This window comes from Scomber scombrus, chromosome 1, assembly GCF_963691925.1.
Source record: "Scomber scombrus chromosome 1, fScoSco1.1, whole genome shotgun sequence".
NCBI lineage: Eukaryota > Metazoa > Chordata > Actinopteri > Scombriformes > Scombridae > Scomber > Scomber scombrus.
This window is the reverse complement of record NC_084970.1, coordinates 16632368-16653373: the sequence shown is the minus strand read 5'-3', so window position 1 is coordinate 16653373 and position 21006 is coordinate 16632368. Positions and strand designations below refer to the sequence as shown.

The following is a 21006-nucleotide window of genomic DNA, read 5'->3' as shown; positions in this document are numbered from 1 at the left end:
GATGTTCTCTACAATTTGAAAGCTACAACAAAAACATGCTGCTTTATTCAACAAAGTGCCTTTACCAGTGCAGTATGGTGGCCCTCCACTCCATGTGCCATCCTCCTGACAGTGGCGAGTAGTATTGCCCACCAGCACCCTTCCCGGCAGACAGGAGTACTGCAGCACTGAACCGTAAGTCCAACTGTGGGTCCCAGACACCACTGCATTAGGGGGTACACCAGGGTCACCGCAAGAAATAGCTACAGAGGCAAGGAGAGATTGAAAGAGAAAAGGTGGGGGTGTTAGTGTGTGTGTGAGGGATTGTGTCCAACTGTGGATTCCAAATACTACTGCATTAGGTGGTACAGCTGGGTCATTGCAGGAGACAGCTAGTGGGAGTAGGTGACAGCAATGGGATATATAGTGGGATTAAGACAAGTGTTGTTTTTTTTGTGTTATTGTGACAAAGTACACACAAAGGAAAAGAGAGAGAGAGAGAGAGAACTTGAGAGAGCTCTCTGAGCTACATCAAAAACTAATTAATTTTTAGTTTACTGTCCAAAGGAAATAAAGCAGACAAATATTATGATTTTGAAAAACTTGCTGTAGTATTGGAAAACAAAATGATATTATGATATCTCTGTTTGGTAAATACAGGAAACGCACATCAGCAGCACATCACTCAAAATATTGTGATGCTCTGCAATGTGTGACATTTTAAATGAGATATTCATTTTACAAAGAAGGTAATATTACACAGAAGGTTACCATTGCTTACAATTTTTATGTCTTTTGTCAGTTAATTCGGTATTGTACAAGCAGGATACATGCTGCTTTGCTGACATTGTAGTTTAACAGTCATGCCAATGAGCCTTATTTTTGTTGAGTTTTAACTCAAGAAGAGACAGAGAGGGGACCAAATTAAATTCACTTCAGCTAAAAAACAAGAAGACGTCTCTCTCCCTCTTGTCTGTGCAGGAAACTAGTGGAAATTGTCGCAAATAGTCAAAGCAACAGACATCAGAGAAAAAAAATCTAGTTTTTACTCCGATTTTGGGGGGAAAAATCGACATTTTACAGAACACAGGTTTCTGGAGGACACAGATATGAAACTGTTCTCAATTTTCTATTTCTGCCAAATTACTGGTCCTCTGATATCTCCCCTTACCCCCAAATTGTATAACTCCATCCTCTCGTTGCCCCTCAGTCATCACCCCTCTCCTCCCAATTTTCCAATAAGACCTTGTTTCTCGAATGTAATGCTCAATGCACAGGCACTCTTACCAGTGTCTGCCCTCTTCCGCTCTGTCTGATTCCTCATTTCTCTGGTACTATGTCCCTGTTCTATGGTCCTGTTTGACTCTCTGTATTTCTCTCTATTCCTGAATCAGCTGTCTTCTCTCTATCGCGCTATAGTTTAATCTCTCTGTTTCTATCAGCCATGGTAGCCGACAAGAAACGCCTATTGCCATAAGAGACACATGCTTACCATTTCCCCCGTACACACACATACACACAGACAGGCACACACAAACATGCTAAAACCTTTAAGCCTCTTTCTCTCATACTCTCACCCTCCCTTTATGATTACTCCCTATTTTCTCCCTTGAACCCTCTCTTATTCTCTCAGTTTCTCATTTGCTCCTCATCTTTCTCCCAGTCGCTCTTCAAGCCATTTCACTCCACAAATGGCTTTTTCTGACAAATATAACAAAAAATAAATAGAAACCCACCTGCCTATGACTACTTGTGTACAACATGACAAACGATTTTTGGCAGTAATCCAAAAAACCTGTAATTTGACTTCAACGGGACAAATGTTTTCATTATATGTCTTTGAAGGTCAACCTGTTGCCCTCTCCATCTCTGCTTCTGTCTCATATTGCCTTTTTTTATCAATTCAAATATTCCTAAAGCAACTTGTATCACCTAGACATCCATACCTAAACAGCGTGGGATGGGTCTGTCCCACCGTCCATCGTGCTGGCATGTGAGAAGTGCAGAGCCCAGCAGGTAGAAGCCTCGTTTACAGTGGATTGCCACAGTTATGCCATAGCTGAACACTTCTGGGTAACGTAAGCCAGACTGGCGCACCCCATTCTCCACATGTCCAGGATCCGAACAGTTCACAACTGAAGAAAGGAGCAGGAGACACTGTTACAAACTATGCAAATAGTTATTCAACAGAAATCTTCACTTGATCTTAGCTATAAGGCTGAGAAGCAATTATTGGACAGAAATCATTTTTCACTTTGAAAAGGTGAAAAGTTTTCACATATACATAGGTACAATGGACAGTATGTGTACTAAGATAATAAGTACTATAAATAAAACTGCTGCTAATACTATTTAAGAAAGAAAAAAGAAATTGAGAGAAGGGAGGAAAGAAGAGAATTTCAATTTAAAGGTTCCCTGTGGAGTTTTCATTCAGTGTCACCAAAACATGTTGCATGTATCCTTGAGATCTGATAAACATGGTGGGTATTTCCCTATGTTTCCTCATAAAACAGCTATTACACTATAATATTGTACTATTTTCCATAACATTTTGACGATGCATTATTTACATCCTCTTCCTCCCTGCCTTTGCTGGTGTATAACCATCATCTGCAGATTAGTGGAATAGTGTGAAAAATTGGCAGGACGGTGTATGGCGTCACCCGCTTCAGTGCGCCTGCATGCTCAAAAACCCTGAATCACAGTGTTACTAATTTAGATAGTTACTCTAGAATGCTCTGTTCTGATCTTTTCTATCTCTCTTTCGATCTTTTGTCCAACCCTGCTCTATTTTCTTGAGTTAGTCTTTATTCTCCACTCTCCTCTGGTCCCTTCCACCCTGTTCTGGTCTCTGGGTGGATGCTTGTCCAATAAGAGTGCAGTTTTATTTTCCACATGTCACAGGGGAGATTGACTTTCACTCAAATTCAAGTCCATGGGGGACATGGATGTGTGTGTGTGTGTGTGTGTGTGTGTGTGTGTGTGTGTGTGTGTGTGTGTGTGTGTGTGTGTGTGTGTGTGTGTGTGTGTGTGTGTGTGTGTGTGTGTGTGTGTGTGTGTGTGTGTGTGTGTGTGTGTGTCTGGCACCCTATGGGAACAAAGAAAGTTTCAGTCTCATAATTGACAGCTGCTGCTGGGAGGGAGAGAGAGAGAGACGAGGAGAGGGAGAAGAAACCAAAAGTGAGGGAGATGGAGAAAGCAAGCAAGCGAGGATGAATCCCTTCAATGGAAAACCCATATGAGCGACTGTGTTATATCGATCTGCTCTCGTGACTGTGCACAATGCCTGTTTGTGTGCATGTTTTAGTATATCATAACTGTTACATTTTCAGAGCTTTGGTGAGACTTTTAGTGTAACAACCACGGATGGTTAGTAGAGGAGAAGAATGTGTCTCTGGACATGTACCCAGCTGTGTGTGCGCACATATAAATTGTGACACACACACACACACACACACACACACACACACACACACACACACACACACACACACACACACACACACACACACATCCCTGGTTGTGATGGAATAGTAATGGTAAGTATGTGTTAATGCTATAATTATTCAGTTTTCAATTTTACAGTCTGTTGGCAGCAGATTTGACCAAAATGTTCCAGTTGACATACTGTAGCGAGAAACTAAACGAGCCAACAAATACAGACCACAAGTTGACCATCTAAAATACATAGTTTAAAGTAAAAATCCAACTGCTAACGTCTTCAAATGTGGCAACATCATTCAAACTATTTCGTATGTACCAGATTATGTGGAAATTAAAAGAGAAAATGAATCATCTGCAGAGATGATTATAACCAGAGCCTTTACAATGAAGTTCATAGGTGTAAGTCTGTAACTTTGTGTTAATATATATGCTTGTGACCTTTGCAGACAGGTAGGGGGCTGCTCCATTGTCCATTGAGTCGACACTGAGCACGTGCATTTCCACTGAGGATGTAGCCTCTGTTACAGGTGAAGTTGACAACATCATTGAGGTTGAACTCGCTGCCATTGGTCCGCCCATTGGCCGGGTTGCCGGGGTGACCACAAGTGATAGCTGAGGGAGCAGAGTGAGTAGAAAGAAGTATGATGAGAAATTGGAGGTGTGGAAAAAATATTATGGGCACCTTTGTGATATTTTCAACTTGATATTTTGTGATTTTTTCAGTTTTTTGTTGGAACATATATACTATAGATGCAGTGGAGATATGTCATCGTAAGAGCAATTTAAAACCAAAAATGTGTGATGTGTGTAATGGATAATTAACTTTATATGGGAATACAATTTGAGCTTTGCACATTACATACATTAGCAATAACTCAAGATACAATACAAATGAATTATAATGATGAATTATATCATGTATGGTTATTATATAAAGTACTTACGGACACAGACAGGTGTTGTTCCAGACCACCGATGGTCTTGCTGGCAGATTCTGACTGATGTGCCAATTAGACGATATCCTAACATGCACTGGTACACCACTGTGTCACGGTAACTGGACCCATCTCCACTAATGTGGCCATTGACTATAGGATCCGGAGAGTCACAGTGACCAGCTAGAAGGGACAAAATTATAGGAATTAATGCAGTATGTGTAATGAAATTATAATCTTGGGCTTCAAAGTCATCAGTGCTGGTTCAGTGTTTCACTGTTTACAATGTTAAAAAAACTCTAGCTCATTGTCCCAATAGTTAGACTATCAAACAATCAACAAAAGCAGTTTCAATACCAAACTTAAACTGCATCTGCCAATCAATGTTCAAAGACAGCTCAAAGATAGTAATTACAGATGCACTTACTGCATTTAAACGATTTCTCTGCATTCACTAAGTGGCCTCCGAATACTACATCCTTTCATGATTTCTTAAAACTTGGGGCACATAAATTGCAGGACACATCTTAACAGCTTAGGTGTGGAGAATCACTCAATTGAATTCAATACTGTTTCAACTATTAAGAGACCAAGCACTCCACGTTTCAATCAATCCCTCCCTTCATGTTTCTGGTCCTCATAAAGTCAATGACTGAGGCCCAGCACTTTTTGATGTGTTTGGCATTTAATACATTTATTTTCTCAAACGATTTGATACACCTTCTTGAATAATGATTAATACTGTAAAAACAAGCATCAAGAGCATTGATTATTTTGCAAAGCTCACTGGAAATCTTTGCTGATGTATTTCTACTACTTCTCTAAACAGCATCCACTCAAAATCCTTATCCTAGCTGTCCAATTTTATAAAACCACAAACCTCCATATATAAAAGGTAATATGATGAATACTGAAAACTGTTTACAGCAGTAGATGTGTTTGAGGGTCTTCTGAACCAAACTGCGATTCATTGTGTCATCAATATTTGTGACTAGACATGAAAATAATTGTGGAACCCTAACATAACCCGTGTTCCTGTGTGAAAATAACTAAGCATATAATCTAATCTTAATAGAAAATATTACAAATGTGCTATATTTATCATTTTATTTTGGTTTGCAAAGTAAAGATTTTAAAAATAGGTTTGGAGGGGGTACATAAATACACTCCATGGAAATGTGCTTAATCACATATTACTAGAATTTAAGTTGAATAACAATTAGAGGCATTATTCACCAGTAATAAACAACATTATTAAGTAAAAAAACATTAAATCACAATCGTAGCTATATACAGTATGCATATATGGTTGACAATTGCAGTGCTGCTATTTTAACTGCCATTTAAACCAATATGTCTTTAAAATTGTGATTTAGTGGCTTTAAAATCTTATCACATCAATATTTAGCTTATTTTGCCAACCCTTGTTAGCATCGGAATCTCAGAATCATAATGTGACAGTGGACACGCCTTGATTTATATTTATTGCATAAAATGTGTATCTTGAATGAGGCCTCTTATTCATGCATGTAACTCCAAGGCTGAATCACTAGAGTAGAGTGTGCATGTAAAATCAGGATTAATCATCTCTAGTCAGTGCTTACTGAAGGTCTAAATCATACTTTTAATGTATTAAGCAATAAAACGTCTCACTAGTAGATCATTTGAGTTACTGAGGCATGTGCATAGTTTATCTTACTTATTGCTTGTCTAATTTACATGGACCTTACCTAGACACCTGTAGCAACCCCATGTAGTATTTAAGCGGATATTTGAAGTGTATGCATTCATACATCTGCATAAAAAAAGTCATGATTTTTTTTATCACACTTATAAGCATTTTACTTTTTGCACACATTAACTTTTGACATACCATTACACTCTAACACATTCAAAGTCTTGAGTTCTTTTATGGAGAATAGAAAATAAAGGCGATCAACTGTGCTGATGGCAGACACTAATCAGTTTGTATTTTTTTCAGAAATGTAAGAAATATACAAAAATTGGTCTCTGGTTGAATTGTAGTGATTATTGTCTGTTTTAATGAATTCATACCTGTCCTGTTGAATTTCCTTTCATAATAGATCAGACTGTTCCAAAGTGGCATCGGACAGACCACAACTGTATTTACTTATTTTCACATTTGATCAGCCTTACCTAGACACCTGGTCTCTGCACCACTCCACAGCCCGTTAGCACCACATTCTCTGACATGCGACCCCACCAGTGTGTAACCATGGTTACACATGAAGATTGCAGTTGCTCCAAATGTGGTCAACATCCCCAGTTTGGTGCCAAAGGGTGGAGAGGGAAGTTCACCACAAGAGATGACTAAAATAAAAAATAAATACATATAATAAGATCATGTGATTACACATTGACAATGAAAGTTAGATTTTACATGATATTAGGGGGCCAGTGATACTGTTATATGTTCAGTGTATAAATAATAATAAATCTGAATATAGAGTATTAGTTCGTCATTTTTGAAAAGGAGGTAGCCGGATCATGCACACAAGCCATTGTAATATAATGTCAGATGAATAAAACAAAACAAAACAAAATAGGACTGTCATTCTGAATTTAAACACTTGCAAACCTAGTTTTCCAGTACAATACCTGACTGTATTAAATTTAGGTCAGATGATCTAACTTTTTCTTTTCATAATATCCTTGGAGACACTGTTTTCAAACCACTGGCCAACTTGAAGAACAGACACTTCTGTTATGTTGCCAAATCCCTCAGAGCTGCTGTAGTGTTAGGTAGGTCAACTCAAATATTGGATCATGAAAAAATATATTAACAACATAGCAACATTTGCAAACCACTGGTCTAATGTAAGACAGATTTAATTTTTTTAATAATTTCTATTAAAAATAAACCGTTTCAACGTTTTGAAATGTCACCCCATATATTATGCAACACTAAGACATTATGTAGCCTATTGTAAAGTTTTGTAAAGTCCCAATCTTTTACGACTTCCCTTTATGAAATAAGCAGCGGAACCACATGGTAGTGTAACACAAAAATCATCTTTCACTATTGCCCAAATAAACCCCACATTTAGAAAGCACAAGCGGAATTTTGTTTAAAATAGTTATCACACTCCCAAGACAATCTACTGTGGTTAAGACGTTTAGAAAACCCATGCTAACTCATTTAAAACAATGAAGTACTAAGGGGAATGAATAAACACACACATACACACTCACAAAATTGGCTCCTTCTCAAGCTGTCCCTTTCCTACAATCAAACCTACTAGACCCGTGGCAGGCAGTATTATACACAGCCATGCTTCAACTCAAACCAATTCAAAAGCACATGCTTTCTTGGCTAAAAGAAGCTAACTCTATCAGAGGAATAACTTTCTGATTTTCCAGCTGTTTTGCTTGTACCAGGGTGGCTATGTGCTGTTTTGATAACTCATTCATGACAGATTGTTACAATAACTTCAATACAGTATTATTCTTTTGATAGTCTTTGCACGCATATGTTCCCTTCTCCTGTGTGTGTTTATGTGGGTACTTTTTCATGCTGTGGTTTATGTGGTTTCTTTTCCCTATCTGTGAAACTTGTTTATTAAAGGTACCCCACATCATGGAGTGGGGTAACAATTTTATGTGCATATCATATAATTTTGTGTCTGTACAAGGATGTATGAAATTTGAATTTAAAATGTAAGCATGTGTATTAACTTACTTAAAAAAAGGGATCCCTTACAATAAAAACTCTATGTCAGTGCAGGCTCATAAATTAAGTTTTATGTCATTCTGATTGCTGAAGGACATAAACAATCACACAAAACCTAATGACATGGTGCAATTCTATAATCTCATTCAAAGGGGGGAAAAATACCAGTGAAGAAGAACCTGTAATGTTTTACAGGACAGATAGATACATCTGTCATTACTTACTCTTGCATGTAGCTGGGTCATCTGACCCCTCCCAAGTCCCGTTGGCAAGGCAACGAAGTGTCCGATGCCCTACCCCCAAATAGTACCCTGTTGAGCATTCCAGCATCACCATTGACCCAAACTCTCCCAGCCTACCAGAAAGCAGGCGGTAGGTCATGTGGTCTGACAAGGTGCCCTCAACGCTGGGGCAGTGAATGGCTGGAAAATAAAATGTCATCAATTTAAATTAATTCATTTTGGGCTTTCAAGATTATAAACTCACAGTTTTCTTTACACAAACTATTTAATTAATAAAATGCATTAACTCAACATATTTTATAACTAATAGATTTGAAAGTGAGTCATTAGATGTCTGCCATGTACCATGAATTGTGTTGAAATTGATTAGTTAATAAAATGTGTAATGAATAACCCACACTGCAACAATCCTAAAAAGGCACGAAAAAAAATCACCATTTTCATGAAATGAACACAGACGTTTTTAATATCATATTATCCAGTCTTTTCCATTATACAGTGACTGTATGTGATGATTGAATACGTAGATTTACATTGCTATGGTTTGAAACACTAAAGTAGACAATTCAGTAGGCATTTTGGATAAAAACTATTCAGTCAGTATGTTTATGTGACACTCTTTGAGTATTACTTGTGATATATAGAACTGTCATTTGTCTGCCCTAAAAAAATTCACATTTTACTTATCAGGTTTTTCCAGCTTTGTTTTATTTTCAACCACATCTCATGGTCTTCCTCAATGGATTGTGTTTGTTCCATTGTCATAGGTATAACGTAATAACTGAAAAACAAACCACTCCATTCAGGAAGACTGCAAGATGTTGTAGAAAGCTCCAGAAAAAGGTAGTAAGTGAACCTTGAGTTGAGATTTTCTTTTTCATATTATACTATACACTGCTATTACATCATAATAAAATGATACTTACACAGACATCTGGGGGGTGAGGCAGCATTGCTCCAGCTGCCATCCTCCAGACACAATGCTGTCAGTGGAAGACCAGGGTCAAGGTGATAACCATGGTTACAGTGGTAGGTCACCTGGCTACCCAATGTATATGTGAAAGTATGGAAGCTGCCGTTGCCCGGAGACTGAGGGATTCCACACGAGATAGCTACAATCACAAGGAGAGAAGTATTGTAAAGGAACTCTTCTCAAAATGCAACTTCTTAACTTGTGTCACCTTGACTTATTACTTCTGTAGCTGATTTTTCAACATCCATATAATAATGCTCCTTCACTCTTTGGACATACCCAGTAAAACCACAAAGTTACACTGTTGACCACTTAACGCATGTATAAAAATCAACAAGAACAGATTGACGTAACAGAAAAAGTATGTGTTTATGATTCTACCTTGACAAAATGGTGGTGGTGTATCCCACTGGAAAAGCCCATTGGAGTGGAGCCTACAGGTAGCATTGCTTGAGCCTACTAGACGGTAACCACGGTTACAGTAGAACTGAAGGCGGCTACCTGGGCGGAGTCTGGTTCGGTTGACCACGCCCCCATTCACTGGGGGGTCATTAATGCTACAGTAGGCAGCTAGGAAACAAAGAGAGACAGAGTTACAAAAATGTTTTCTTATGTTCTCATTTTATTGCAAACTCTGCTATAGCCTAATATCAATACATTTTTATGGGTTAATTGACAATTAAAGGCTAGCTACATAGCAATACCAGACAATCAGAGATTTTGTCCTAGAGAGGTCTGGTGATTTTTAAATGCACATAGTTGCTTCAACAGCAGTGAGAATGGCCGCTAACGATGACCTTACATCGTTAGCGGCCAATGTTAGCGGAATGACCTTACATTTTATGAAGGTCCTTACTCAAAATGATGTTCCTTCCAGTTCTAACAATGAACAGAATGTCAATGTCCTAATATGAAGGACCATCCTAAATTCTTTGGATTGCTACTGCAATGCAGTTTTTTGTTTTTTTTTAACTCTGTAATTGTTTCCACCTAGTTTTTAACAACAAAACCTGGGAGATTGTCTTCAGTCTGTATGAGCAAAGCGTTTACAGACTGAACTGGGAGTCTAAGACATTTCAGCACTAATGCTCCCATTAGCAGGCACTTTTGATAAGAGGCATTTTGCATATCATGTATGGCCCCCTTGACATTACAGTTAGCAACAGTGTCAGTGAGTTTAATTAACGGCCCAGAACCTGTGCTTGTTAGTGAAGCAGTCCTTTTTGGTCTTTTTGGAACTAAAGATGAAAGCATGACTGCCAGAGCATGGAGAACAATTTAAACATCTGACAAAACACACTACAATGGGCCACTTGGCTATCCCTTCTCTGTCCGATGTGGTCATTGCTCCACCTGGTCTTGGCTCTTCTCCCTTTTGGCTTCACATTGGTGGAATGACTTTTCCCACTCCAGTCGGGACAACAGAGTCATTCTGTAATTTTTTCATCTATATCCCTATCTTTTCAAGAGGTAACCTGTCATGCTCTCTGGAATGATTCAGATGGCCTCTCTTTTGCTCACTCTATCTGCTCTACAATCAATCTAAAGTTGTCCCTGCACCTCTAATTTTTTATCATGGCTCTCCTGTCTTACATGATCTTTCAGTGGTCGCAGATTTATTGTCAGCGTATGAAGACCAAGTTCTTCAGTTCCTTCCTACAGAATGTTAATAACTGTAATAAATCTCAAGGACTCCATTTTAATTGCTGTTGTCTCAATGGGAATGGTAGGTGAGAAATTCCTGTCAAACAATATATAGTGAATGTTTGAATTGTGTAAAGCTTAATTTGATATGTTCTAGAGATGTTTCTTTCATGTGATGTGATATCACGTGTCCTGTCCAATATGATATACTGAAAAAATGAAGAGTGATGATTAGTGGTGCCTCTGTCTATCAGCTGCAGGGTAATGGATAAGATGATGGCAAGATGAGATGAAGTTAAATGCAGAGATTAACATAGTGTACAGGACCAGTACTGTTGCTATGGTTATTTTTTTTGGCAATTATCAGCAATTTTAATGGCCACCTGCCAGTCACTCACAACCAATTAAATTCCACAGCCCTCATATATTATACTGTACAATGCATACTAGGTTAATTATAGTACTGTATAATATTAGTGATACCATTGCTACAGCTGATACCTACTCAAAACATATTAACTCCTATACCAATTTACAGCCTAACCCTCACTGCCCCCAAATCCCCACCCCCCACAAACCTGTAAGCAACAAATATCTACAATGCTAAGAAAAGAAGATACAGAGGATTGGACTACAATACAAATGGCAAGGCTATTGCTACCACTAGAAAAGTCAGTGAATAAATAAACATGATACAATTAAGAGCAATGGCACCAAGGTCATTTCACAACTAAACCAAGCATGGAAAATGTAAAGAATGATAAGAAAAATGCATCAGTGACCATTACAGTCAAAGCTGTGGGTGACACAGTTGCACACCCACAGACACACATTTGTATTATACTTGTAAGGACAACTCCCATTCTTCAGATATATCTTAATCTGAACCAAACTCTAATCTTAACCCTAAAATCAATACTTAACCCTCAGAAATAGCTCTTAAAGTAGTGAGTCATAGCTAATAAAATACATTATGTTATAAGAAATGATAATTACACATATAAAATATATACTGTACTAAAAGTATGGTGTGTTTCATAAGCACACCATAGAAAAATGAAAATCCTGCCTATAAATTTATGTTCTCTGTATAGCTGCTGTTGTCAGGGCGATACAACACCATGGGGAAAAGACAACACTATTACTTCAGACCATCGTGCTGATATAACTCACAAACTAAAATGTGTGTATATATATAAAAATCAGTACAGAGAGCCAGGAGACTAACCTTGTGGATCAGTCTTCTCAAGCACAAAAAGGATCATTGTCACTGTAAATTTAATTTTCTATAACTGAGATGGGTGGTCATCTTCAACAATTTCCTGAGTTAAAACCTGTGATCAAAGGGCAGCTGAAAAAATCTCACAGCTCCAGTCTAAAAAAGCTAATGGATAGAATAATGTTGACAAGAACCTGCAGAGTTAAAACACTCAATCTGAAACAAATTGTCAAATTAACAAATTGGACTTACTAATTCTCTTTCTCCTAATTAGGCTAATGCATTAAAAAGAACGTTTGCAATTAGAAGTGTTTTCTAAATGGTCATGGCTCAGGAACCAAACACCCCTGATGTATCAATTTAGTTTCATGAGGTGAAAGGCATTGGTTAGTCATGCTGGTAGAGACAAATCAATTAAGCTAACATTAGTATAAGATTTTTCAACATAGCGGGGTGGCAAAAATGATGAATGTGAAAGCAGCCTCCAAAGGTCACATTTTAGGCTTCCATCCCGACATGCAAGTAATGCACATTTATTGATACTAGTGCAGTGCCAGTGCAAAATCTGTTTTTGCGTGTGTTTTTAAGCAAAAGTGCTTAACATTTTCTGGTAGAAGCTTCTCAAATGAGTTTCCCTTTGTCATATAGGATAGTAAACTGAGTATCTTTGGATTTTGGACTGTTGATCGGACAAAACAAGGATTTGAAAACATGAAACCATCACCATGAAATTATAATGGGCAATTGTCACAATTTTTCTGACATTTTATAAACAAATGAATAACTGGGTAAACTCTTATAACTATAAAAACTGAGGGGGTCACTGGCTGATTGTAGACAGAACAGGCACACAGAATGTGAAAAAACAACAGACATATATTTTATGTACCTGAGTATCGTATCTTGAATCCTCTCTTGTTGGTTGCATGGTCAGTGGACCATCGTAGATAGAGTTGGTTTGTCTTAGATGTGAAGTTTAGCTGAGATGAGTGGTTTCCACTTAAAGCTACAAGCAAAGGGCTCTGTCCTGAGGATCCTAGAGAAACAAATGAATGCGCACAGTACACTGTATTTATCTTTTCTGCATGCATAAACAGTATGTCATTTTATGAAGTGCACTGTCTGTGTGTGGTGTGAAAAGGTAGACCATGACAAGGGAAATAAATTCACAAATTTCATTTTTCATGCAATCCCCTAAATTAATATTATCTTAACCTGATAGGGAGCAGAGCAATATGTTCCAGGCAGATTGAGTTTGTTTGTGAAACATGCAACACAAGACGGTGACAGCATCATTAAGTTGCTAAGTGCCCCAAAATTACATGTGCATTGTATTCTGAATTGAGCAACATTTCAAGTGTATAGACCATAACTATCCACTTGTGCTGAAGTCTGTCATTCGAACCACGCAGTGGATGCAACCCTAGATAAGTTTGCTTCGTTTAGTAAGACTAAATGGTCATCCATTAAATTTGAAAATATTTTTACATGTAGAAACAAACCATCTCTTCTTGCCAATGTCTTCTGTATAAAACCATTTACAAACTTAATCAACTGTACTGTTGACAGTTACTGATGATTTGCTTCTTTTGACAATGCTACGACAAATCAGAGACCATCCCAGACACAGCCTCTTACTCAAAAATGATGCCATTGCTATCAGCAACATCAAAAGCAGCTGGTATCTATTTAGGACTAGGCAAGATAAACACAATTGGACAGAGCCGATCAAAATACACATATCAGTTGGATACATGCTCATCTCTGCTTGTGGATTCCAATACAAATCACATATTTCAAAAGCTTGTAAGGTCTAATTTGTGTTTTGTTGGCTTTAAATGTTTGCTGTTTATATACTAAGCTATGCCTACTGTGAACAGGCCTCGTGATTTTAAGAACTAATATTGCAATCCTTGCAAAATCAGTTGTAACTCACAACTTACACAATTACACAATGAAATTTTATAACCTTGTATAAAGTTCTTAACATGAAAAGTACATAAAACAAATAAATAATTAAGAAGAAAATTAAATTACACATACACACACACACATACACATATTATCTGTTCTGCACACAAATTTCCTATTACACAACATACTCGCAACTCCTGGGGGGAAAATTCCTGCATCTTATTAGCTTTTGTGCTACTTTTCATAAACAAACAAGAATTAGAGCAGCATGTCAGTATGTGTGCATGCAATGTTGTGTGTGTGTATAGGTGTAAAAGAAATAAAGAGGGAGAGCTTTGTGTACCATCAAAAATCTCCAGTTCATCAAACTGTTTCTCGCTGTGGAACATCTCTACGTAGATATTAATGGTGTAACCTAGAAAAACAAGAGAGAATCATTTACAACCACATTCAAAAAGCTGCGGTACGCAATATTAAGTGAATAGAAACACACACAAATATGCACATGCACAAATGGGACATGTGCACACACTTTTATACGTCTTCATACAAAAAGAGCAGATACATGTATGTACAGTTAATGCAAACACATTATTAGCATCAAGCATCACTCTGTACCTATAGTATATAATGCATGCAAATTGTCTAGCACATTGGCGCACACACACTGTATTCATGTAATCAATGTACACAGGTATTTTGTTTCCCTACATAAAGTGGAGACAGTCTAGACACATGTACACATCCCCAACACACACTGTACCTGGAACCATACGCAGCAGCCATGAGCATGTCTGACTATTGGGGTAGCTGTTAGGGAACCCGGGACTTAATATAACTCCTGATGATGAAGATCGCTCCTCGTTGGCTGGGCACTGGGCTGGAGGGGTTACAATGAAAAGCCAGTCAGATTGATCAAAACAGTGACAACTTTTGCCAGTTTGATTTAATAGATTTGTAGCTTCAAGAAACTCTCTCCGTCTTTTCCACTGCCCACCCTTCCATACATTTATTGCTCTGTTCTTGTTTACCTGCCCACTATCAGTATCCTCTTACTGACTCACACGCAAAAAAACCCCCAAAAAACAGTGCAAATTAAGGTTTTATACTTATCTAGTAATTTACAACTGGCTTACACTGGCAACTGCTTTTAAGTGTCATGATGCTTAAACAGAGTGTGGGGTATCTGACGGCCTCATATTCATGTTTTCTGCCTTTAAAACATGCTCATTTTTTAGCAAGGTACTAGATGTCTCTTTCAATCTTTCTGTGTGATTATTGTTGAGGTAACAGGATTTCACACAAAAGGAGCTAAAGACTAAGTTGTCTGAGGGGGGTATTTTGGTTGCATGTCTTCTTATGAGAGTGTTGGCTTCTTTTTATCCAGCTTTATAATGGAAAGGACACTGTGTTCATTCAACATGATGGTAAAGGCTGAGCATCTTTCGGCACTGGAGAAAAATAATCTTCTCATAATGTCAGTTCAAATCAGTATTCTGTTGTGTCAGATAAAACCTTGGCATTGTGCCTTTCTGCAAACCACAGATGCGTTGAATCTCTACGTCTCAATGAATTAAGTATATCAACATTTCTACAAAGCGTATCAAAAGGAAAGTGACGTAGTTCAGATGATATCTATATAGATGTTCATCTATATATGCTCACTTCCATTTTAGGGGGATATGGTTTGGGTGGTTGGCCATAGAGTTAGTTGCATAGCAGAGAGCTGGAAAAGCATCAAGGCAGCAGAGACCACTGTGGTATTTTTAGCACGATGTTGGGACATTTTCAGACGTTACTTTGGCAACAAAACTGGATAGTTTAACCCAAACCATGACCTTTTCCCTAACCCTAATCAAGTGGTTTTGGTGCCTAAACCTAACAAGACCTTAACCACATTAACCGCATTGTCATACCATAAAATCATTGTTCAAATGTTAACTGCCATTTAATGTGGTGTTAAATGACACACGAGAAGCTTATAATGTGCTCAACATTAAATTGTGGCAATAGAAACACAGAGATTCAGTGTATCCATAGTTTATAGAAACATACAATGCCAAGGTTTTATTCTAGCAATTGGGTTGGTTGTCTCACAGAAATACCAGGAGCCTTTTACCAATGCTTCCTAATGTTGATGTATTAATCCTGCTAACTGAGAAGGCTTCTTTACTGATGCAAAAAAATCATGAGCCTCTCACAAATAAAAAGAAAGAAGGGTTAGGGTTAGGGTTAGGGTTAAAGAAAGTGTCAGTAACTGTTGAATTAGATGAGATCAATCAGCAGAAATGACCAAGTTGAATATGTTTACAGAGGTTTTTATCTATCTATTTAACTTCAACACACAATATTAAAACTGTTTGACAGTGAACCAGGTTCACTGGTCAGTACCAGTAAGGTAAAATAACTGTATGCTGTATGTTTTTAAACTTTGAAATATAACATTTTATAGTTTTCCAATGTTTTAAATTGTTTAAAGAGGTTTTTTAAAACCTTATCTCCCTAAATCTACTCCAGTTCAGTCATTTTCTACATTTACCAAAATGACAAATGACAAACCTGAGAAATATTCTGAGCTGGATTGTATGTGTTAGTGGAAAGAGCAAGAATCACACAGTACTAACAAGGCTGAGCTCTGTAAAAGTAAATAGATAAAACAGTAAATATTAAAAAAGTGTTGGACTCTTCGCTCAAAACACAACTCTACAGTCTATACAGTATGTGGAGCTCTCTTCTCTCAATGGAATTCTTCAAATATTTGGTTCACACTTTTAGTAGCAGTTATAGTAATAGCACGGATACATCTTAAGTATTATTTAAAACTACAAAGAAAGAAATGAAGCCATGTTTTTCAGTAAACCGTCTCACATATGTCTGATGTAACAGATACGTTTATACTTTGATCAATTCAGCTGTCTACACAGGCCATGTAACTGCTCACAATACACTTGCATGTAACTGCAACCTGAAGCATATTTTTACACTTCAAGTCTTTTTTCCTTTGTTTTACATGTACAGTATAACTACAGTGATTGTGTGTTGAGCTCTGAGCACTGCCAAAATGCTGCTGCCCTACACTTAACACTGTGCCTGAACACATCCTCTGTGGACATACAAATGGTGCACTAGCTGCTGCTGCTGCTGCTGCTGTTGCTGCTAGACCTTCATTTGGGTGTCTCAGCAAAAGGAGTTGTGAGAATAAATGTATTCAGATTTGTTAGAGGAAAATATTTAAATAGGATACCTGAGGTTAACTTTGGAATCACACCATTTTGTTAAAGCATTAGATAAACATTTTCTAGACATAGGCTCATCTATCAGATTTTTACATAGATCCACAAATACACTGAGTTGCCTTACCTTGACATGTTGGAGGCGGGGATTCAAAGAGCAAATGGGAGTTGAGTTTACACATAAGCTCTGCCTTTCCGACCAGTGTGTATCCAGGTAAACAGCGATACTTCACAATATCACCTAACACATGGAACATGATTAAACATCTATTACATCAATACCAAACATTTACTGTCACAAACATTTCTGCGCAGTTCAGTCTTCATCATTGTACAAGAACACCTAACCACATCATATCAAAGGACAGGTTGAGAATTTTTCAATACACACACGCCATTATATACAATACACAAGATGGAGGCACAAAAATCCACAGTCCTCAGTCTGTTGTTAAAAGAGGCTTATACAAATCTAAACCTATTCTTTAAGATGTTTATTTTGTAATTAGAGAGCTCTTAAAAAGATATGTTGCTCTATTCTGAGAGCCAAAATTTGACAGGCTTCCCATCTTAAAAGGCAAAGTTTGAAGCATGCATTATATCTCACTGACAGGTGAGAGTAGACTTATTCACTCAGACTTTGCCTAGGAGATGTGCAATATGGACATCCTCAGCATGGGGCGTCTGTAAGTTTAAAATAGTTAAACTGAACAAACAAGAACATTCAACCTTGAGCTTGTTCAAATTTTGTATAATTGGCTATTAGACTGACTGACAACAAAGCCAGTGCTGTCTCTGAGGTACTCCATACTGCCAGGTTTTGTGAGTGTAAAATCCACAGTACATGCACTCCAGTGTTCTCAGGGCTTCTGAGATTTGTATGTATGATTAACCCAAACTCGCTCACTTGGTTCGAACTCTCACGTGGAACAACTTCACTCTGATACTATGAAGATGTGCTGCTGCGGTGTAGTGTGAACCAATGAATCAACACTCAAGAGTGGTATTAGATTACAGTTGTAACTGTAGTTTAATTGTTTTAAAATGAATAAGTAAAAATTATTCAAAACTCAATTGACTTTGCTGGATATAAAAGGAAATGACTATTACTTTAATATTACATATAGTTTGCCAGAAGAGACTACGCTCTCCATGCCACTGGTGGGGTTATTGGATCTTGCTGGGGTTTGCTTTTTTTTTGCCCCTTTGATCTAAAAGGTCATCAAACCTAATGGTGTGTTCACAAATGGATATATACAAAGCCAATGTAAAGATGCAAATAGACATAAATACACAAAATGTGTGATGTGAGTACACATAATTCACATTATTTGTGTGTTCATGCAAGTTGAAAATATTCGACTTGAGCAAAAAATGTGCATGTATCATGGGTCTGGACTCGAGGAGTGACACGCGGCTTGTCGTCAGACAGCTGTGGAGAGTTAACCAGCTCTGGAGGAGAGAGCTGGAAACGTGTTGGTGCTGCTGCTAATGATTTCTGGAGCAATAAACACATACCAAACAACTACACAATTCACACCCAATTCTGCTCTAATCTGGAGCCGTGGAAGAAAACATCAAATTGGCATCATTATGTAGTTATTTCAGCATCTTTTTGATCCATTTATTTCAATTAAATCACAGCAAAGTCTACGTTTACTTTGGGTTCATTCTGCTTTAAGGTCTGTAGTTCCACTGGGAAGTGCAGTAAATCAACAGAGTTAATGCAGTTTATCACAGATAAATGAACAGAATTGGTAATGTATCTCTCAGTGTTTACAAGTAAATGTCTTGTATTTTTAGAGACCTTAAGAAGTATTTACTTGTTAAATGTAAAAAAAAAAAAAAAAAAGATGTGAGGTTAGGAGAACTTAAAAAATAAATTATACTGTATATTTTTTAACTAACATTTTAACAATGCAACTGGCCATATTCTCAAGCATTACATGCATACTCAATGGATTACACTAAGATCAAGTGGATCAGCTTCACTAATAAAGCAAAATAACATTTATAATGACATACTAACATAAGCATGCTATATTTAGATTGCATTACATTTGCAAGGGAATGTGGCCTATTAGTAGAGTAATTTACAATCAGCAGAATAATGACCTCCTGCGAGCTTGATCAGATAGTTTCTCAGTCATGTCAGACGAGTTGTTTTTCATTTGAAGGTTCAACAAATCAGGTGAAGCTGAAAATGCTGCCTACTTTTTGAGAGGCTAATAACGTTTTGGGTTGTGTTTTTTTTGCTAAATTAGTCAATTTTTTTCCAGAGAGTTCAGTACAACTTTTTAAAAGATATTCTATTACTTTGGGGGTTTTTTTTGTTGTTGTTTTTTTTTTTTAAATCCACACATACTTTTGGTACGTCTATTGCCAATGAAGTGCAGTGTACCTTGATTCTTGTCACCTAATGGTTATTTGTGTTATGAATGTTATGAATAAATGAATCAGGATTATTACCTATTTGAAAGTCTTCGTCTTCATAGATTATCTCGGCATTTTCCACAACAGGAGGAGTAGAGCATTTCTTCAGACGGTACGCTGGAGAGAAGTGCAAAAATCTTAATAAGGTTCCCTAGATTTCAATTGTAAACAATGCAATGAAATCTACAGCAATGATGTATTTGCATATTTGTAATAAGGAGGGAGGCTTTTGTTAGGGTGATATTACAACAAATCACCAAAATTACATTTGTTTTTTTTCTTTTTTTCCGTTATAGTTAAATCAGTGTTTGTGAACCAAACAAATGCAAACCAGAGAACAAAGATGTTGCTTCCCCTTCTTCATTATTTCACTGCACAGGTGTTTATTGCCATCTTTTTTTTTTTAAAAGCAGCATAATTGGCTTGTTAGAATGAGCATCCATGTAGAGTATAGGACAGTGGGTGCACTTTGTCATCTTTATTATTCAAAATATCTAGGCAGTTCTATGGGGTAGTCATGCTTGCAGTATGGTGTGACTTTGAAATAAGGTTTATTTGTGTGACGTAATGTTACTTGCTGCCAGTACTTATTGTACTGTAAGGTTGTTTAACGAACCTCAGTTTGTTCATGTTTTTTACAAATTCAAATGGGACCTTGCACTTATATTTGCATGTTATTATGATCTAGTATGAATAGTGCATTATGAATGTAGTATGTATCAGTATGATTCACATGCTGGTTTGACGATTGGATAGTGTGTTTTTCAAAAAAAGAAGAAAAAAAGTGCACAACAATATGGTGCAGTCAGGGTGGCCTTGTGGTGTCAGAGAATCACATATTCAATTCATTTTCAAACAACAGTGCCAAACTCTGTACTCTTTCTCAGTCACTTAAATGATACTTTGACATTGAGAAAGAAATAAGTGAAAAATGAGTAAACAGATGTTTTCAAGTGTGGATGATCTCTTTACAAATGGTGATTCACTTCTACATGAACAAAAACATATTTTGATCTTAAGAAATAGAGAAAGTCTGGTGGCATTTCAATAATATCCTTCATTTTTAAATAAACACAGGCACAGACAGTTTGAGGTTGGAAAAAGCACAATACACATCCTTAGCACGGGACATTGCATCCTTTGTGAACTTACAGCCCCTGCAACAAAACCTACACATCAGAATACACACACTACTATTGATTCCTAAGAAAATGTTTCTTGTTAAGATAGAAACATCATGGAAACACCATGAGAGATGGACTTACACAAAAGAAGTGCGGTAATGGATAAAGCAAAGAA

At 37.3% G+C, this 21006-nt stretch overlaps 1 protein-coding gene across 1 annotated transcript in view; it reads right to left on the bottom strand.

The window, feature by feature from the left end:
• The window catches only part of LOC133989379 (CUB and sushi domain-containing protein 1-like), a 356447-nt gene that overhangs the window by 30962 nt on the left and 304479 nt on the right, over window positions 1-21006 (bottom strand). The window contains exons 47-59 of the mRNA XM_062428141.1: window positions 19744-19824; window positions 17402-17515; window positions 14805-14921; window positions 14385-14456; window positions 13017-13163; window positions 9646-9834; window positions 9218-9403; window positions 8274-8471; window positions 6516-6689; window positions 4368-4541; window positions 3862-4035; window positions 1926-2114; window positions 66-242 (exon numbers count right to left, since the gene is read on the bottom strand). Coding sequence (XP_062284125.1) covers window positions 66-242; window positions 1926-2114; window positions 3862-4035; window positions 4368-4541; window positions 6516-6689; window positions 8274-8471; window positions 9218-9403; window positions 9646-9834; window positions 13017-13163; window positions 14385-14456; window positions 14805-14921; window positions 17402-17515; window positions 19744-19824 — 1992 coding nt within the window. The remainder of the gene's footprint in view (window positions 1-65; window positions 243-1925; window positions 2115-3861; window positions 4036-4367; window positions 4542-6515; window positions 6690-8273; window positions 8472-9217; window positions 9404-9645; window positions 9835-13016; window positions 13164-14384; window positions 14457-14804; window positions 14922-17401; window positions 17516-19743; window positions 19825-21006) is intronic.